This window comes from Podarcis erhardii (genome assembly GCF_964252035.2).
Source record: "Podarcis erhardii genome assembly, chromosome: 17".
NCBI classification, from domain to species: domain Eukaryota; kingdom Metazoa; phylum Chordata; class Lepidosauria; order Squamata; family Lacertidae; genus Podarcis; species Podarcis erhardii.
This window is the reverse complement of record NC_138515.1, coordinates 35,091,083-35,110,878: the sequence shown is the minus strand read 5'-3', so window position 1 is coordinate 35,110,878 and position 19,796 is coordinate 35,091,083. Positions and strand designations below refer to the sequence as shown.

The window sequence follows — 19,796 nt, the reverse complement described above, 5'->3', positions numbered from 1 at the left end:
AGTAGAAGCATTTATCTGGATGGGGAAGGACTGCAGCATGGCAGGAAATGGTTGAATGTTCCTTCGCTGTGCACTGCAGTCCCAGTGAAAATTGGGGAGTCCCACATACATACACACCTTGGCATTCACTTAAGAGCACTCTTTCACCACACCAGCCTTGCTGCCATCTTGTACCTCTCCGTCTTCATCCGGGGAGGCAGCAACAATGGGTGGCTGGAGGTCAGGGGAGCCCCTGCTGTCTTGTTACTGGTGTCTCGTCTAGTTCGTCTCTTGACTCGTCGGAATGGATTAGTTTTAACGTGAATACACGGTTGTAGCCTTCTGCATGAGATAAAATCTCTTGGGGCTTGCCAGAAATTCTTGAAACTTTAAATATATACATTCAAAAGTCGTTTCTCCTACTGAAAGTATTAATCTGCAGAAATATTGTACTAGGGATATTTAGGGAAATTTAGTTTTTGCTTCTGAAATTATTTTCTCTGCATTTCTTACGTGGAAGCATACTTCCTTGCTGAAAGATATGAGAGGCACTTTACTTTTATATTTACTTTAGAGATCCTTTTTTGTTAGCACTGTTTTGGTTTATGTTTTATTGATATGGAATTCATCAAAAACATGAATCAAATCAATTTTTTAAAAAAGAATAGTATCAGGTATCCAAACTGGGATATATATAAAAAAGAATTGCTACACACTGAGGAAGAGCCTAACATCCAGCTGAAGGAATAATAGGAGGAATTGTCAGTGTCTGCTAGTAATTGCAGGCATGCTTGCATTCTTTGAAATGACTATTTTGGTGTTTCTGTTGAAATTTATACAGTGTTTCTGTATGGTAATAGCTGTTTGTTTAAATATTCCCCCCATGGGTGAAATTAATTACTATTGTTAGTAGTTAAGTGGTGGTTCAATGCCAACAAAAGTAACTAATCTCCTTTTGTAGAAGCGTCCTTTCAGAAGGTAGCTGCAATTACCACTCAGCTACATGAAAAGCAGTTGAACTAAGTTGTTTAGCTCTGACATAATGTTCATGTATACTCAGAAGTCTGTTGCACATGTTTAGTAGACCTCACTCGGTAGTAAGGATGCTTAGGATTTTAACTAACTACTGATTACGATAGTGCTGATACCTCCTTTATAACAGCTTCTGTGAAATTATATGCAGAAAATAAGTTACTATTGAAAATTACTTCTTCATGAAATGGCTGTAGAAATCTCTATTTTCCCTTAGCTGCCAAAATCAGGGGAGAACTGGCTTATAGACTGGGTACCTCCAAGCTGGTCGCATGGGGCTATTGTCCAAGAGTCAAATCCTGTAGCTCCTACCCTTGCCTTTTAACCACATTCATTTAGGACTGATCTCTCTATCCCATCTCAAAAGACTCCAGGGTTTCATTTAGAGTATCAGATGCAACTGTAAAAACAATCTTTCTGCAGTTATTACCAGGGATCCATAGGACAGGAGCACACCACCAAGAATTAATGGTCTTGTTAACTTTAATGGACTCTGTGTTTTGCTCGTGACTCAAATATTTCAAAAGTGGCTCAAGTTCTTCCTCTCCCCTTCTCTCCAATGGCTATCTGGTGCATTGCTGGCTGGCTTCATGCCCACTCTCCTTATATTTAATTTTGTACACCTGCAGCTAATTAATTTTGCCTGGTGCCTAATCCCATGACAGGGATCACATCGGTAACAAATGGTGGAGATGAATAAGGGTAATAGCTTCTGGAGAAAAGAGCACATCATTTAGTCATTTAATTTATGGGACTCCTCACTGAATAATTTATCTAGCCATCGTGCAAATAAATAACATTTAGGACTGCATGAATCCCATAGCCTTTGTTTTCAACAGTTAGGAGATTTTGAAAGTTCCTAACAAGCATGGTTAAAAGAGAGAGGCTGTGCAGAGTTAGTAACCACGTCTAGTTTTCAAACAGCTAAAATTAGCAATAAAGATTTAAATGTCTGAGGGGATTGAAACAGAGCTTAATTTGTACTAGGCACAGCTGCAGAATTCCTCTGCTTTCATTATACCAAGAGGAAATAGGAAATTGAAGATTTTTTCCCCAAGTATGTGCAGATTCCTTTTAATACGCCAGTTCCCACATACCAGGGAAGGTGGAATGCAGGCTTTACGATTTAGCTCACAGAATTACAAGGTGTCTGAACTTCTATTTCAATCGTTTGCAGATGGCAGTGGTTCATGGCATTACGGATTCTCGTCAAGAGAGGTGCAGTCCATGTATCCCTTCAAACTCTGTCATTATGCAACCAATCCTCAGGTTCCCAGACAGCTAACCTCTCTAGGGGGCTGTAGCAGAAAAATGCAGTTTTGTTGTCTGAGCAATCCATTTGCCTTGCTTGCTGGAAACGTTGTGCTAGATCGTGACTTTCAGAGTCATGAAGTCCATGCTGCTGAGTGGAATGAAAGGTGTTTGGAAGCATGGATCACCATCACCTCCAGGTGATGCTTTTGGATTTATTGTGGCATTTTTCTCATGAGATCAGGGGAAGTGACGGGTGACATGTAGAGAATGCCGTGTTGAAGTCTGTAAAGTGCCCCAGCTGACATTCACGGGAATGTCGGATTTGACATGAATGATGTGCTGTGAGAAGTGAGGCTGCATTTTCAGAAACTGAGAGCTTTGCTTTCATGAGAGTTTAACTCCATCCACTTCCATCCACATCTCAAACATCTAGAAAGCCATTTCAATTTTGGATAGCTCAGTTGGATAGAGTGTGGTGCTAATAACACCAAGGTGACACAGGCAGTGTTAGAAACCGAGATATGAAAGCCAGGAGCTAAATGGCACCTTAGTCCTAGGTTATGGGCGCAACAATGGAATGTCTAGGTGTGCTTTTTTATAACAAGAATACAAAGCTGAAAATGAATGAGCTGCAGCTAATATATATATATAATGATTTTATTGCATTAGCCATGCAGCCATAGCATAATATACATAGAAATAACAACATAAAATATTATGTTCACTTTTCACATGGTCTAGTGCTTCCCCTGCCCACCCCCCTAATATTCTTAAGAGGGTCTCTTCTCCGGTCTTCAGAGAGTAGCTGGCAGTAGGGAGGCAGAAAAAGGTCCTCCTTTCCTTCCACTCTGCAGTTTTAATCTGAAATCGTAGGCGCAGTACTACGATTTCAGAGCTCAGATACTGCTTGCGCTAATGAAATTCCCCATGGCAAAATGCGCCTAGAACAATGGGAGTTTCGAACGCTGGTCAAAGGTTTGATCCCTGGCGCATGGGGCAGCTGCCTATTCCTGCACTGCAGGGGGGTGGACTAGAAGACCCTCAGGGTCCCTTCCAACTCGACAATTCCATGATATCTAATTTGTAACCGATGCCCAAGCAACTTGGTCCAGCTGCAGCCAAGTTATTTGTTTCAGTGTAGTATTAGTAAGCGGACTGTCAGCAAGCACAGGTTTAATCTGTCTAGGATAAGGAGGTGCGTTTTATTTCTTCATCACCTCTAAACTGTGTAACAGCACCAGGACCGAAATTACTGGTTCATAGAATAGGATAAGCAGTGTCAGTGTGATATTTTATGTGGTCTTTCCTTTCGCTTGCAGTGGTCAGTGAACTGTGTAAGGCATGCTCCAGTTGATGAACCCCCCCCCCCAATCCAAGTGTGTTAATGTTTCACAGCTTCATCAAGTGGCATAACTGAGTATATTGGGATTTCAGGATCTGGCAAGGAATCCTTGGGATGAAAAAGCTCTTGTAATGGCAGTTTAGGCATGTAGTGAGCATCTATTTCTCACCAAATATGGAAATCAAATGGACACATCAACCAGTTATGCCTCTTGGATACATACATGATTATGTAGAGTTTAATATTGGCTCCAAGTGGCTTGATTTTTTAATTTCATATTGGAGTGTGTAAAGCATGTGGCCAGGTCTCTGTTATATTTGTATGCTTTGGAGGGGGGGTATGTGAACAATCCTGATTTTTTAACACCATGTCACCCCACTAAAAATGTTCCTTGTTGAACAAGGTATTTGTGGGCAAAAAAACTGTTTCCATGCTTGTTTCCACCCCTACTGTCCCTAGATAATTGATTATATCATATTTTAATTGCATTTCCCCCCAGGTCTTACTGAGCTATCAGATGGCCCAGTGTCATTGGAGCTGGAGAGATGCAAGTCTCCCACAACTTCAGGTAAATGTGCTCTGGTATGTCGGCAGTTTGTGATGGTCACTCTGTTTCTTGCTTGTGAGATGAAGCACATCTCCACTGTTGAAATATTATATATTATGTTCGCTGGGAAATATATTTGTAATAGGAATAGCAATATTATTATAGCTACATTATGATTTTATACACACACACACACACACACACACACAGATTCCTGCAAACTACAGTGGTACCTTGTGTTAAGAACTTAATTCGTTCCGGAGGTCCGTACTTAACCTGAAACTGTTCTTAATCTGAAGCACCACTTTAGCTAATGGGGCCTCCCGCTGCTGCCATGCCGCCACTGCGCGATTTCTGTTCTCATCCTGAAGCAAAGTTCTTAACCCGAGGTACTATTTCTGGGTTAGCGGAGTCTGTAACCTGAAGCGTATGTGACCTGAAGCGTATGTAACCCGAGGTACCACTGTATAAGGTGCTTTGGAAAGGTATGAAATAACTTGCTCAATCGTGTTTATTTTATTTTTCAGATTATTTTATGTTCGCTTATATTTATTTGTTTTATTTAATCCCAAACTTGTGCCCAAAGTGACTCACAGCATAGAGGATTAACAGCAACTAATATAACAATTTTTGACCAAGCTGCGGGAGGCTGTGGAGAACAGGGGTGCCTGGCGTGCTCTGGTCCAGGGGGTCACGAAGAGTCAGACACGACTAAGCGACTAAACAACAACAACAATATAATAATTAAAAAATATGTAGTGACTTTTTAATTTTATTTTTAATGTCACTACAGATCACATAAACGGACACTGTACAAGTCCAACTTCCCAAAGCTGCAGCTCTGGAAAAAGGATGTCTAGTGCGGATGTTTCAAAAATAAACCGCCGCGGTTCTGGAAAGCCTCCATTCAGGAAAGTGCAATCTGCTGCTTGCATGGAGATTTCTTTGCCAGTCACAACGGAAGGTCAGTAGACATATGCATTTGGGAGCTGCTGTTTTCACCTTTTTAAAATTTAAAATTGATCTATGTGGTATTTTACTTCACTTTTTGTGGTAGTAGCATTTATACTGCTGCCTGTCGATAATTATTAAATGAGTAATTCTTTGGAGGTACAGTGGTGCCCCGCAAGACGAATGCCTCGCAAGACGGAAAACCCGCTAGACGAAAGGGTTTTCCGTTTTGGAGGCGCTTCGCTAAACGAATTTCTCTATGGGGTTGCTTCGCAAGACGAAAAAATATTGCGAGTTCCCGCGGGTTTTTTTCGCTCCCCCCCCCTTTCCTAAGCCGCTAAGCCGCTTATCAGCTGTTCCGCTGATAAGCTGCTTAACAGCTGATCGCTAAAAGCCTCTAGACTGCTAATAGCGCTAATCCGCTAAGCTGTCAATGGGCTTGCTTCGCAAGACAAAAAAACCGCTAGACGAAGAGACTCGCGGAACGGATTCTTTTTGTCTTGCGAGGCACCACTGTATGTGCATGTGTGACATCCTACAAAGGTGGCCAATTAACGTGGAGGCTCCATAATGTGACAAGTAAAAAAGAAAAACTCTGAGAGGGCTTTGAAAGCACAAACGGGTTGGTGAATGCATTGAAGGACCCCTGGCAGCTATGAGTCGTTTTTGTATTTTAATGTGGTTTTTAAGGGGTTATTATTCTTAGATATTTAAAGAATTTGGCACACAAGCTTAGCCTTCTAGAGTTTCTAATAAGCACTCTCTCTTTTGGGATTATTGCAAGTAATCGGTTTGTGAGATTATGAAGACAAACAGGCTTGGATGTCTATTCTGGGACAATGCTGTTTTATATGCTCTGTAAAGACCACCTGTAGCTTAGATGCGTAGGCTTAGAACATATCTATCTATCTATCTATCTATCTACCAACTATCTATCTAACTACCCTTCATCTGAAGATCTCAGGGCAGTCCACAGCGTAAAAATGCAGAATAAAACCACAAAATACATAATAAAAACAAGAACAAGACAAACCAAGAATCCCCCTGATGCATTTAAAAAGACATCAACTGTTAATCAGCCAAAAGCCTGGCTGAAGAGGAACATTTTCGCCTGGTGCCTAAAGATTTATATTGAAGGTGCCAGATGAACTTTCCTGGGAAGAGCACTGCACAAACAGGGAGCCACTGCAGAAAAGACCCCGTTCTCGTGTTGCCTCCTTCAACTGCATCTCCAATTACACAGTCTCAGGTAGCAGCTTTGATACCTTGGAGAGCTGCTGCTAAATGGTGAAGGCAATAATGGACCAGATGGACCCCGTGGCCTATTCTTGGTATAAGGTGTGTTCATTTGTGTTGCTCTCTTTCGACAGAAACCAGGGAGAACTCCATCAGCCATTCTCGAAGCTCCAGTGTCTCCAGTATAGACAAAGAATCTAAGGAAGCAATTACAGCGTTGTATTTCACAGAGTCCTTTTCACGAAAAAATGACACCACAGTGTCTCCTTGCCTTTGGGTTGGTACAGGCCTCGGTGTGGTCTTGACGATATCCCTTAATCTGCCCACTGCAGATGAATTGAGGCAGACAGAGCCGGTAGTCGTTTCTCCAAGCGGTAAGAAATCTTGATTTCCTGACTTTCTGGGAAATACGTAAAAATTCGCCACTAAGCACAAGAACTTGTTAAACTCAGGATTTGTCTCCCTTTGGTGCTGTGGAGGGGCAGTGTGGTCAGAAATCTTACGATTTAGGCTTAGTTCTCACTGAAGTGCTAACCCTACGTTTGAGCTGTACCAAATCCTTACTTCCTGACATGGTAGCTTTTTATGTTCAAGGAGTTGTTTTGTAGGGAGAAGGATTAATTGTTACACCCCGCCTTGCCGCCCAAAGTGGTACAGCCCATGCAAATCAGTGAGGGGCAAGCTCTCTTATAAAGCAAATGCTACTTTAGATTATTTTTGTTTATTATAAACTAGACTTTAAACCTCTTCTGCCTTGCGGGATATCTTCAGGAGAAGGAAAGGCTAACCCTGCACAAATCTGGAGGGGAGTTCCTAAGACAGTTGTATGGTGTCTTGTACGCCTGCTTCCAGCAAGTTCTGCAGCCAAGCTGGTGCCAAATGTATTGCTGTGCTTTCCTTTGGACCACGTCAGCGAGGCCGATAGCGGGGAGTCTTGTCATCTGGGCAGCACAGGACCTCCATGTACACTGCCCAGCCTTGTGCCCCAAAAAGGTCACTTGGGTGCTTACAAATGCAGTGGTTTGACTTCCCCCCTGGAGGCGCACTCTATTGTTTCTCGAGATGGATGCCCGCAACAGATTAACTATTACTTCCTTTGCCCGACCAGACACGAATGGTTGATGAAGATGATGGGTTACGCCAAAAGGGGAAAAATGACAGGGAAAATCAGGAACCAGGAAGATAAGAAACTTTAATAAGGAATGCGGGGGGGAATACAATTTACTTTGTAAACAACTAAAAACTTTGGCAGGATTTGAGTAACGCTTACAGTGATTAAAAACTAAGGAGAAAATGGATTATCTTAAGAATATAGAGAAAATATATAATGCAGTAAAAAAAGTTTGATCATGGAGGGGTGGAGAGAAGTCTAAGGATTCAGGGAATCCTAAATGCTGATGATTATGATTAAAGTTTGAATTCAAATCTAAAATTGAATAAAAAAGATTTAAAAACAAATAAAACTATTATTTCCTTTGGAAGTAGCAACTGCAGTAACCAGCTCCATCTTCTGACTATTACTAGCTGCGAGTTTGCTGATTGGCTATTTTTGGCTACAGTGCTATTTTTTCTTGAAAAATAGGTGCCAGAATTCTCCATGAACACCTCCCTTGTCCCTTACAATTGCAATTGCGCTCACCTGAGAAGTGCCAGAACTGAGTGCCAGTAAGTTCCAACTGAAAAAAAAACAAACCCTGGCTTTTTCTTACATTAAGAATAGCTTCCAATTTTTCAAAGGAAAAAAGACTCTCACTTTGTCATATTTCCTATTTTGCTCATTCCAGGAAACATGACGCCAAGATTGTGCTCGTCCCTTCCGCTCCAGTTGCACATGAGAAGTTAATGGCATGGGTGGGAACTATTCAGATAATTCAAAGAGGTGATAGGAGATTTTCTGACCAGCATAATCTCTTGAGTGCTGCCAGCAGGTTGGCATGCGACTTCCCGGAGTTGACTCCCTCATGGTTTAGAGATTTATAAACCAGCATGGCTGTTTTGTCATTTGTCAACGTCATGAGGCAACAGAAGAGGAAGATGCACATATACTCAACAAATGACTGTATAAAGTTGGTTAATGTGTGTTGGCACCTTTATAGCTAATTTGGGGAAGTTAATCAATCAATTTGAATTATGTTTCCTAGGTACCGTTCTGTCACTGAAGGGAGCAGTGTTAACGTTTGGTTGCTTGAGCTGCACAGGGACCCTAATACACCCACCCTATGAAACATGGAGAGATCCAAACAGCACCGACGAAAGTGAAAGAACAAGGAAAAGAAAACTCGTCATGCATTCTCCCTGCTCGTCCCAGGACATGGGAGACCACCAGTTTGCTGTTGTCTGTTCAGAGAAACAAGCCAAAGTTTTTTCACTGCCTTCCCAGATCTGCCTCTATGTTCACAATATCACAGACACCTCCTTTCTCTTGCGAGCCGATGTGGTGACCATGTGTAACCATGCTTGCTTGGCATGCTTCTCTGCCCATGGGCATATCATGATACTGAGGTATTTAAAATTATTGAGTGAATCTGAGCTATTCCCTATCGAAGGGAAGGGGGAAATGGCCAGCAGTTAGGGGTGATGTGTATTTGCTTATCAAAGGAACCTCTGAAACAGGCTTCCAAGGAAAATCCTAATCCTTCGCCTATTCCACATATATGGATATGGATAACACTCTGGAGATATAATATATATTTAAGTTTCTTTATTTATTCATGTTTAACAACCTCTCAGGATGTTTCTGGGGGGAATTTACTGCTGACATGTCTGGTCGATCTGCATGTTGCCAACCCCTGGAATAGGGAAGTGGTCTGGCCAATTAGACAGGATTGCATCTAAGCACTCTCTCCCATTCCTCTTGGTTCTTCACCAATTTGAGGGCAGTAGGAAGATGGCTGAAATGCAAGCGATGGAAGATATGAAGCAAGTCCAATAACACTGCGATTAGAGAGAGCTCACTTTCAGGCCTACTTTGTGACATTGATAGTGATGAAAAAGCCTTTCTTCTTTGCTATTGTTTTAGCTTGTTGGCCTGTAGAACTGTTCCAAATGAAGGACTACAATTCTGGCCTGCAATTTTGAGTTGGTGGTACACTTGGTACTAACACCCGGTTTAACTAAACACTTTGGTGATAAAATCACTGGCATCTGCTCCAACTCGGATGATGCCTTTTTAGAGTAGAATCAAAAAGGCTCATTGCAAGGGCAAGATCTAGTCATGCTGTGCTGGATGCTTCTCAGCTTCTTTGTCTCAGTTGCTTGGACAGCTACCATTCGCATGCTCAACATTGTGGCCTGTCAGAGTTGCCAATTAAGGGAACACTGCTATTTGTTTGTTTATATTTACACACTCCATTGATTCTACAAAAACATCAAAGCAGTTTACCAAAATATAATAGAAAAAATTACAACCATACTTTAAAACATAGAGAAGTTTAAAATATTAAAACAGATTGAAATTACCTCAATTTTGTAAGCTTCTGGGTAGACCTTTCTAAATAAGAAATTTTTTTGCAGTAGTTCCACTCATTCCTAGAGGAGCAGTTTAAAACATGCCTTTTAATATCTTGGTAGAACTTCTGAGAAAGATAATCTAGAGGTTTGGAGAGAAGTGTCATTGTGTTGCTGATAGGCATTTGTACCTCACATTCCCATCCTCTAATCTCAAGGCAGGGGCAGAAGTAATAACAAGAACAATTTATTATTCATACCCCGCCCATCTGGCTAGGTTTCCCCAGCCACTCTGGGCAGCTCCCAGCAGAATATTAATCATATTTTGGAGGCAGTTAGATAATTCGCACAGCTAGTAGCTTTGCTACCTGCGAGGTTTGGATATGCTTTATGCTAAATGTTTATCATAAGATGAAATTTTACCTGGGGCTGCTGTAGGACCTGAATGAACCTGACCATTGGTTGATTTACAACCTAATACTATACAGGAGCAAGTGGCACTGTTTTTCAGGGGACATACTCCCAAATAAATATGCATAGGATTGCATCTGCTTTGATGGCAAAGTTGAGAATCTGGACTGTGGGGAATACTGTATTTTCTCTTCCAACGTATAACGTATGCTTGTTTCTTTCCAGTTTACCCAGCCTCCGCCCATTGCTAGATGTTCATTATTTGCCTGTAACAGACATGAGGATTGCCCGGACCTTTCGTTTTACCAACGAAGGACAAGCGTTGTATCTTAGTTCTCCCACAGAAGTCCAGAGATTGAACTACAGCCAGGAGATGTTTGACAACCTGCAGGTGAGTCTGGAAACCTCGTCAAACACTGTGACTGGAAGTGTCTAGAAATGGGCCAAGAAAGAAATTAGAAGAGGGGAAGACATCCCCTTCTGATCCAGAGTGTAGTATGGTGAAAGTACCTGCCTTCTGGTCTGTTGTTTTGCCTAAAATTGATTTGTTTTTGCCCAGGACATGCTTGGGGAGTTGTTCATTCCTGTGGAAACTCCGGAGGCTCAGTACAGAGGCTTTCTGAAGGGGCTGTTTGGTGGAACCGGAGGCACGCTCGACAGAGAAGAGCTCTGTAAGTGATTTTCCCCCTCTCCCTCGCATCAAATACAAAACGAAGAAAAAAAGCCAAAGAGAGCTAATAGTGAAGGAGGCATTTGTGTGGCGAGTTCCCGCCTCCCCCCTCAGAAATAAAGACACGAGACACTAGAATTCGAGTTAATGGGTCAAATTAGGCCACAACTTTATTGATTACAGGAATTGGGCGGTATTGGCTTAGGCATTGGTCCTAACAATTAACCGGCTTCAGCCTGCTGGCTGGAAGACTGGTGATGGTTAACCACCAGTAGGGGGAGTCCTGCTGAGGCACGTCAACTAGGAGCTCCCCCCGCAGTTACCGCTCGGGGGCGTGCCGTGGGCCCACACCTCCATAGGCTTAGGACAAGGCCACGCCCCCCGGAATCCTTTACCGGACTACCCTTTGTTTTGGGGGGAGGTGATGGCGCTTCCTCCCCCCTTCATCTGCATAACAAAAGATCCATTCCCCTACGAATGCCTAACCGCCAATACCGGGGAGTTGTGACGGATTGCTACGAGGTAGGCGAAAACCAAGTGGCTGGTGCCAATCTGCCAAATGGAAAAATTCCTACCAGGCCCCTTGACGGCGACCAACCAAAGCCCATAGCATCGTCATAGTGCCTATGCTAACGGGTGGGAGGGAAGGGAAAAAACCTGGCTAGCTGAGGCGCGGGAAAGAGCCTCGGCTGCGCCAGACCTAAATGCATGAGGCCACACCCCCCGGGCCAGCCAATCGGCTAGCCCAGGGATGATGCGTCTGCGGATTCCCTGGCATCGCAGGGGCGGGAAGAAAATGAAATTGGTGGCCATGCCTACGCAAGTTTTTGGATGTGCTGCTTTTCCCGGTGCAACAAAATGGAAAAGATTATTCAAATAGATAATTTTGGTGATAGAGGGGCACCTTAGCACTTGAACGGCTTCCTCCCAAACCAATCGGCTCCTGAATGCCGCAAACCTGGAAGCAAGTGTTCCAGTTTGCAAACGTTTTTCGGAAACCAAACGTGGCTTCCGCTTGAGTGCAGGAAGCTCCTGCAGCAAATCAGACGTTGCACCTTGGTTTTTGGATGGTTTCAGGAGTCGAATGGACTCCCAGAACAGATCAAGTTTGAGAACCAAGGTATCACTGTACTATGTTTGACACCACTAATTTAAAACAGATCTTCCACAAGTTGGTGTGGGACGCAGGTGGCTCTGTGGGTTAAACCACAAAGCCTAGGACTTGCGGCGGTTCGAATCCCCGTGACGGGGTGAGCTCCCGTTACTCGGTCCCTGCTCCTGCCAACCTAGCAGTTCGAAAGCTCACCAAAAAGTGCAAGTAGATAAATAGGTACCGCTCTGGCGGGAAGGGAAACGGCGTTTCCGTGTGCTGCTCTGGTTCCCCAGAAGCGTCTTAGTCATGCTGGCCACATGACCCAAAGTGAGATGAGCGCCGCAACCCCAGAGTTGGTCATAACTGGACCTAACGGTCAGGGGTCCCTTTACCTTTAGTGTGCCAAGGGCTATGGCCAGGGTTCTGCATAGATAGGAAGGGGAAATGGCATCCCTTGTCACTGTTCACAAGTTGATCTAACAGGTAAGACTTTCTCCAAAGACTCTTGCTACCTTTCCCTTGTGTGAGTATTTTCCCCTAAGTGTGGGGAGGAGGGAAGTGAGCCTCTGGGGAGACAGAGTTGTGTCTCAGTTGAGTATTCTAGGGTGGCGTATTGGTTAGTGTGTTGGACGAGGACCTGGGTGACCGGGGCCCCAATCCCCACTCAGCCATGCAGCTCATTGGTCTTTGGGCCTATTGGTGTCTCTCAGCCTGAGCTACAGGGTTGTTGTGAAGATAATATGGAGTGGGGGAGTACCATGCCTGTCACTGCTCATTGGAGGAAAACCGAGGATATAACTGATTAATAAAATGAAATAATTATCCCTTCAGAAGATGGAGCCGCTTTTGCACGACAGCCCCAGGCTGTTGAACTGTCAGTACAGCGTTTCAGCAAGAGGGCATGAAATAACATGTTGGCTGTATTGAATAGATATGTTGAAGGGAAATCTTCTCCCCCCCCCCTGTGGCGATCACACAGGGTCCCCGGACGTTTGACGGTCTATTGATCCCTGGGCCACCGCTGTGATCGCTTCCCACCTGCGACCAACCCGTTTCTCTCGGGTACACATGGAGTCCAGACAGTTGTTAACATTAAACCAAATAAACAAGTTTATTTTAATTTTTTAAAATACTTTTTATTGTCATTTTCCAAAAAACAAAGTAAAACAATCTTTACATTCATTCTTAATGTCATCTTATTTACATTGCGCTAAATCGCGCCTTGACTTCCTTCCCTCCCACTTGTGGTTTTCATAATGTACATCTCCTCTTACAGTTTCTTCTGCTTTTCTACACACGTCACAGGAATTATCCTAGTCCTGCTGTAGTTCTTAAACTTCTGCAGTTCAATTCTATATATGTCATAAATTTACTCCATTCTTCTGTGAACTTTGACCCTTTTTGGTGTCGAATTTTATTCGTCATTATTGCTAATTCAGCATATTCAAAAAGTTTTACCTGCCATTCCATAACTGTTGGAATCTCTGATGACTTCCATTTTTGTGCTACAAGGACCCTAGCTGTCACCATTGCATATTGAAATAACTTATGGTCTTCTTTTTTTATTTCATCCCCTATTATCCCTAATAGGAATGCCTCTGGGGTTTTTTGGAAGGTGTATCTAAAAAGTTTCTTTAATTCATCATATATCAGGTTCCAAAATCTTTTCATTTTCTCGCATACCCACCACATATGATAAAGGTCCCCATCTTTATTTTTACATTTCCAACAAACTTTGTTTCCCGTTTTGTACATTTTCACCAATTTGACCGGGGTAACAAGTTTATTTTATAAGCCTTAACAAGTTCATGGTTTCAGATAATTTTTCTTGTCAGTTTATTAATCTTAGTTTCCTTACTGGCCTATACCTTCCTATTACCTCTAACTGATTATCCCAACTGTCTATCTGACTCCTCTCAACAGATTCTCTCACTCCCTCACATCAAACTATCCCAACCCACAGACTTAACCTTCCTCTCCCTTCTCTAACACCCGACTGACTCCCCAACAACTCCAGCGCTAACTAACTCCTCCCCTTGGGTTCCCACTGGCCAATCACTTCACACTCATTTAACCCTTTCCTGATGACCCAGCATGATGTCACTTAGGAGGGCAAACGCCACCCCCTTTTTTTTACAAAATAGCATCAACAAAGGGGGGGGGAAGATAGTATAGAAAGAAAACCCTCTGATTCAGTTCTGAATTCTCTTTGTAGTTGGCGAGGCTACGGCAGGAAAAGCATCTCGCAGTCTTGCTCAGCACATCCCCGGATCGGGTGGCGTCGAAGGGGTGAAAGGAGCCGCGGGCAGTGCCATCGGAGAGCTGGCTCGGGCGCGCATTGCTCTGGATGAGAGGGGGCAGAAACTGGGGGAACTCGATGAAAGGACGGCGAGAATGATGGCCAGTGCAGAAGCTTTCTCCAAACATGCACATGAGGTGAGCGGTGGTCCTCGAACGAGGCGTCAGTTTGCATTTTTTGGCGCAGACATTATGGATCTGATGTGTAGAGATCTTTCCTATTCTGCTTAATTCAAGAGGGTTCTGGAAGCTTCTCTGTGTGAAAGAAACTTCATGATGTTTGGGTTATTCCTTCCGAGAAGCTGAGTACAGCTGGCTTAAACTGGTTCTCTTATCTCTTTTTGTCAATATCGTGCTGATTATAAAAGTAGGGCCAGAAGGAGCCTGGGTTTCTCTGTCTCTTTTCCTTCTGGTGTGGTGTTCCGTACACAGTATGCTTAGTGTTAAGGTTTAGACTTATTATATTATATGGAGGCGGTTGGAGGATGGATGGCGGCTAACAGATTGAGGTTGAATCCTGACAAGACAGAAGTACTGTTTTGGGGGGACAGGAGGCGGGCAGGTGTGGAGGATTCCCTGGTCCTGAATGGGGTAACTGTGCCCCTGAAGGACCAGGTGCGCAGCCTGGGAGTCATTTTGGACTCACAGCTGTCCATGCAGGTGCAGGTTAATTCTGTGTCTAGGACAGGTGTCTACCAGCTCCATCTGGTACGTAGGCTGAGACCCTATCTGCCTGCGGACTGTCTCGCCAGAGTGGTGCATGCTCTGGTTATCTCCCGCTTTGACTACTGCAATGCACTCTACGTGGGGCTACCTTTGAAGGTGACTCGGAAACTGCAATTAATCCAGAATGCGGCAGCTAGACTGGTGACTGGGAGCGGCCGCCGAGACCATATAACACCAGTCCTGAGAGATCTGCATTGGCTCCCAGTACGTTTCCGAGCACAATTCAAAGTGTTGGTGATGACCTTAAAAGCCCTAAATGTCCTCGGTCCAGTATATCTGAAGGAGCGTCTCCACCCCCATCATTCTGCCCAGACACGGAGGTCCAGCACCGAGGGCCTTCTGGTGGTTCCCTCATTGCAAGAAGTGAGGCTACAGGGAACCAGGCAGAGGGCCTTCTCGGTAGTGGCGCCCGCCCTGTGGAATGGCCTCCCACCAGATGTCAAAGAGACAAACAACTACCTGACATTCAGAAGACATCTGAAGGCAGCCCTGTTTAGGGAAGCTTGTAATGTTTAATAGGTTATTGTATTTTAGTGTTTTGTTGGAAGCTGCCTAGAGTGGCTGGGGAAACTCAGCCAGATGGGCAGGGTATAAATAATATATTATTATTATTATTATTATTATTATTATTATTATTATTATTATTCGCTATTGTAAGTTTAAGTCTGCTGCAACCGGATTTCTTATGGACAGTGCCAATCCTCAGTGTATTGGATTTGTGACCATTATGCTCATTTGCTTTCAGTAGCTGTAAAGCTCTGCTGGATGAAATACAATTTCCTCTGGTTTATTTTTGGGGAATCCTGCAACGTGTTTAAGTTTTTCCCCTGCTAACTATACACTGGAATCTGCTCTGGATCAATACTGAGTAGAATTTGATGACATGAGGCTTCTCATCTAGACATCAGTGGGGTAGATGGAGTGTGTATTGGCCAGTAATAGCCAGTGTCACTTGGCTTGCCTCAATTCATTTTCAGCTACCGAATGTTAACCCCGCTTGTGGGCGGAAGAGGTGTAAAGGTAAAGGGACCCCTGACCATTAGGTCCAGTCGTGACCGACTCTGGGGTTGCGGCGCTCATCTCGCTTTATTGGCCGAGGGAGCCGGCGTACAGCTTCCGGGTCATGTGGCCAGCATGACTAAGACGCTTCTGGCGAACCAGAGCAGCGCACGGAAACGCCGTTTACCTTCCCACCAGAGCGGTACCTATTTATCTACTTGCACTTTGAAGTGCTTTCAAATTACTAGGTTGGCAGGAGCAGGGACCGAGCAACGGGAGCTCATCCCGTCGCGGGGATTCAAACCGCCGACCTTCTGATCAGCAAGTCCTAGGCTCTGTGGTTTAACCCACAGCGCCACCCGCATCCCTTTTTAAGGTAAAGGGACCCCGACCATTAGGTCCAGTCGTGGCCAACTCTGGGGTTGCGGCGCTCATCTCGCTTTATTGGCCGAGGGAGCCGGCGTACAGCTTCCAGGTCATGTGGCCAGCAGGACTAAGCCGCTTCTAGCGAACCAGAGCAGTGCACGGAAACACCGTTTACCTTCCCGCTGGATCGGTACCTATTGATCTACTTGCACTTAGGAGTGCTTTCGAACTGCTAGGTTGGCAAGAGCAGGGACCGAGCAACGGGAGCTCACCCCGTCGCAGGGATTCAAACTGCCGACCTTCTGATCAGCAAGTCCTAGGCTCTGCAATTTAGACCACAGCGCCACCCGCGTCCCCGGAAGAGGTGTACTCTGCTACAAAATATTGGGAATCAATGTTGAACTGTGACTTCTTCATTTGTGTCTCTCGGATAATATTGCTTTTTCACTCCTGCAGGTAATGTTGAAATACAAGGACAAAAAATGGTACCAGTTTTGACTTTTAACCACAAAGAAGCAACACTTCTGTGTACTGAGAACAGGAGTCAAAGGACCTTGAGGCCTTATTCTAAAAATCCAGTCACTGGGGACAGAAGCAGCTCCTTGGAATCCCTTTCACACTAGAGGATCAAGTGAGAACTTTTTCAGAGACCTAGACGTGGTGGGTCTTTGTAATCAAGTCTCTTCCTCCCAACTCCCACCGGAACAATCATCTTTAACAGGTAATGATTTCACTGGAATTAGGTTTGAACTGTGGGGAGGCCTGTCGATAGTTTAAAATGTCCTGTACAAAATAGATTGTTAATGCATTTAAACTTTAAAACTTTGCATGACTAATTGACTTCTCATACAACAAAAGGCGCAAAAGCAAAGCATGCTGTGATTGAAGAAAAGGGATTTCCTTCTAAGTTCCACAAAAGAAATAAGCAGCAACACTTTCTTTTTATAGCAAATTAGTCCGTACATCTCAAGCATGTTGCTCTCAACAGACAATGCCCTGCATTCCTCTCATTTGACATTCCTTTTCTGTAGACAATCTTAGTTTGAAAACACTTGTGCATTTCATTAGTAGAAAAATAAAGTAAGATTAAACTTCCGTGGCCAAATGATGGTGCTTTATTTATGCAGCGGTCAACGTTAGTCAAAGCCCAAGAGGACATCATGTAGCTGTGAGAAAGGAGAACCTTTGCTGGCGATTGGAAATCGCAGCAGGATTGTATAAATACGAGCTGCTTTCCTAGTGTTGGAAAATATAGCAGTGAACCAGTTTAGGCCAAGAAATCAACCCCTGTGATCTGTAAGCATGCCAAACACTGAGGGAGACTGATGACCCCATAAAGGGGAAATCGGAAGGTGCCTTGGAGGGAGTCTGAGGTGAGGATTCGGGACCAGGTTCCAGCATTTCAGGGGGTTGGACTAGATGACCCTCAGGATCCCAACTCTGATTCTGTGGGCAGTGCTCCTGCAGCAGAAGCCAAACATCCAAGTTGTCTCAGCAATGTTCTAGAGCAGCCGGGCGATCATTGACTGGCGTCCCGGTCAGGGTCTGTTTTCTGCTGGGGCCCTTTGGGATCTTGGGGTTTCCAGCTGTGGGGATCTCTCCTCGGGGCGCTTGTTTGCCCCCCAAAGTGTCTGGACCAGAGTCCACTTTGGGGGCAAAAGTCCCAAACCATGGGTCTTTGTCCAGTCTGCTGGCTTGGCCCACTATTTAGTATGAAACCTCTTTAGTTTGCCAATCAACTACCAAGTTTGTATCAGAGGCGGTTTTAGGGTAGTTTTATGCCACTAAAATTTGGAAACCCAGAGTCTGCCACTTGGGGCTTTTAAGGTTGCATAAATTGTATATGATGCACTCATGCAAACAAAGTGGAACCTTATCATTTTTAGTTAATCATGAGGTTTCTAATACAGTGGTGCCCCGCAAGACAAATGCCTCGCAAGACGAAAAACTCGCTAGCCGAAAGGGTTTTCCGTTTTTCGACGCGCTTCGCAAGACGAATTTCCCTATGGGCTTGCTTCCCTATGGGAGTCCTCCCCCTTTTTTTCCTTTTTCTAAGCCGCTAATAGCGCTAATCCGCTAATGGCCGTGCTTTGCAAGACGAAAAAACCGCTAGACGAAGAGACTCGCAGAACGAATTATTTTCGTCTTGCAAGGCACCACTGTAATAGTAAATTTTTATTTGTACCCCGCCCTCCCCTGCTGAAGCCAAGCTCATAAAACTAACACAGCATACAAAGAACATAAAAACAGGCAATCAATTAATTAAAATACATCTTAAAATTAGTTCAGAGCAAATTAAAATCTTGACAGATGCAGTCCATGGGCAAAATTAATATTCTCCAGGGACAACTGTTGCCACTGGTCTTATAAAGGGCCAGGAGGCCTCTTTAATGCTTGTTCCTATACAGAAAGAAAAGAATCAGACCAAACCCCAACCAAAGGCCTGGTTTAACAGCTCCGTCTTGCAGGCCCTGCGGAAAGATGTCAAATCCTGCAGGGCTCTGGTCTCTTGTGACAGAGTGTTCCACCAGATTGGAGCCACGGCCAAAAAAGCCCTGGCTCTGGTCAAGGCAGTCTGATCTCCCTGGGGCCTGGGATCTTCAGGGTGTTATTATTTGCAGACCTTAAGGTCCTCCATGGGGCAGACCAGGAGAGGCGGTCCCGTAGGTACAAGGGTCCTAGGCCCTATAGGGCTTTAAAGGTTAAAATCAGCACCTTCAACCTGATCCTAAACCTGAGCCACAGAGAGGTTAGGCTGGCCTCAACCAGAGCCAGGGCTTTTTCGGCCGTGGCCCCGTTCTGGTGGAACGCTCTGTCCCAAGAGACCAGGGCCCTGGGGGACTTGACATCTTTCCGCAGGGCCTGCAAGACGGAGCTGTTCCGCCTGGCCTTTGGCCAAGGCACAGTCTGACCCCCTCCTTTGGTAATCCTCACAGAACTCTAGCCCAATTGGTTGCCATTAATGTAATTTAAATTAATTTTTATAATGAAATGATTTTAGAATGTGTGTCATTTTATTGGGGCGGGATATAAATAAAATGTTTATTATTATTATTATTATTATTACAGTGGTGCCCCGCAAGACGAATGCCTCGCAAGACGGAAAACCCACTAGACGAAAGGGTTTTCCGTTTTGGAGGCGCTTCGCTAAACGAATTTCTCTATGGGCTTGCTTCGCAAGACGAAAAAATCTTGCGAGTTCCCGCGGGTTTTTTTCGCTCCCCCCCCTTTCCTAAGCCGCTAAGCCGCTTATCAGCTGTTCCGCTGATAAGCCGCTTAACAGCTGATCGCTAAAAGCAGCTAAACCGCTAATAGCGCTAATCTGCTAAGCTGTCAATGGGCTTGCTTCGCAAGACGGAAAAACCGCTAGACGAAGAGAATCGCGGAACGGATTCTTTTCGTCTTGCGAGGCACCACTGTATTATTATTATTATTATTATTATTA

The 19,796-nt window shown here is 44.4% G+C and overlaps 1 protein-coding gene across 4 annotated transcripts in view; it reads left to right on the top strand.

Moving 5' to 3' along the window:
* Positions 1–19,796, top strand: part of STXBP5L (syntaxin binding protein 5L) — a 100,113-nt gene that overhangs the window by 76,595 nt on the left and 3,722 nt on the right. For 3 of the 4 annotated variants that reach the window (XM_081844825.1, XM_081844824.1, XM_081844826.1), the window contains 8 exons: positions 4,107–4,175; positions 4,948–5,118; positions 6,476–6,715; positions 8,483–8,843; positions 10,425–10,590; positions 10,759–10,870; positions 14,178–14,398; positions 16,808–17,446. In XM_081844825.1, coding sequence (XP_081700951.1) covers positions 4,107–4,175; positions 4,948–5,118; positions 6,476–6,715; positions 8,483–8,843; positions 10,425–10,590; positions 10,759–10,870; positions 14,178–14,398; positions 16,808–16,849 — 1,382 coding nt within the window. In that variant the 3' untranslated portion in view covers positions 16,850–17,446. Of the gene's footprint in view, positions 1–4,106; positions 4,176–4,947; positions 5,119–6,475; positions 6,716–8,482; positions 8,844–10,424; positions 10,591–10,758; positions 10,871–14,177; positions 14,399–16,807; positions 17,447–19,796 lie in introns of those variants that run through there. The other variant, XR_014152057.1, reaches the window with a different exon arrangement.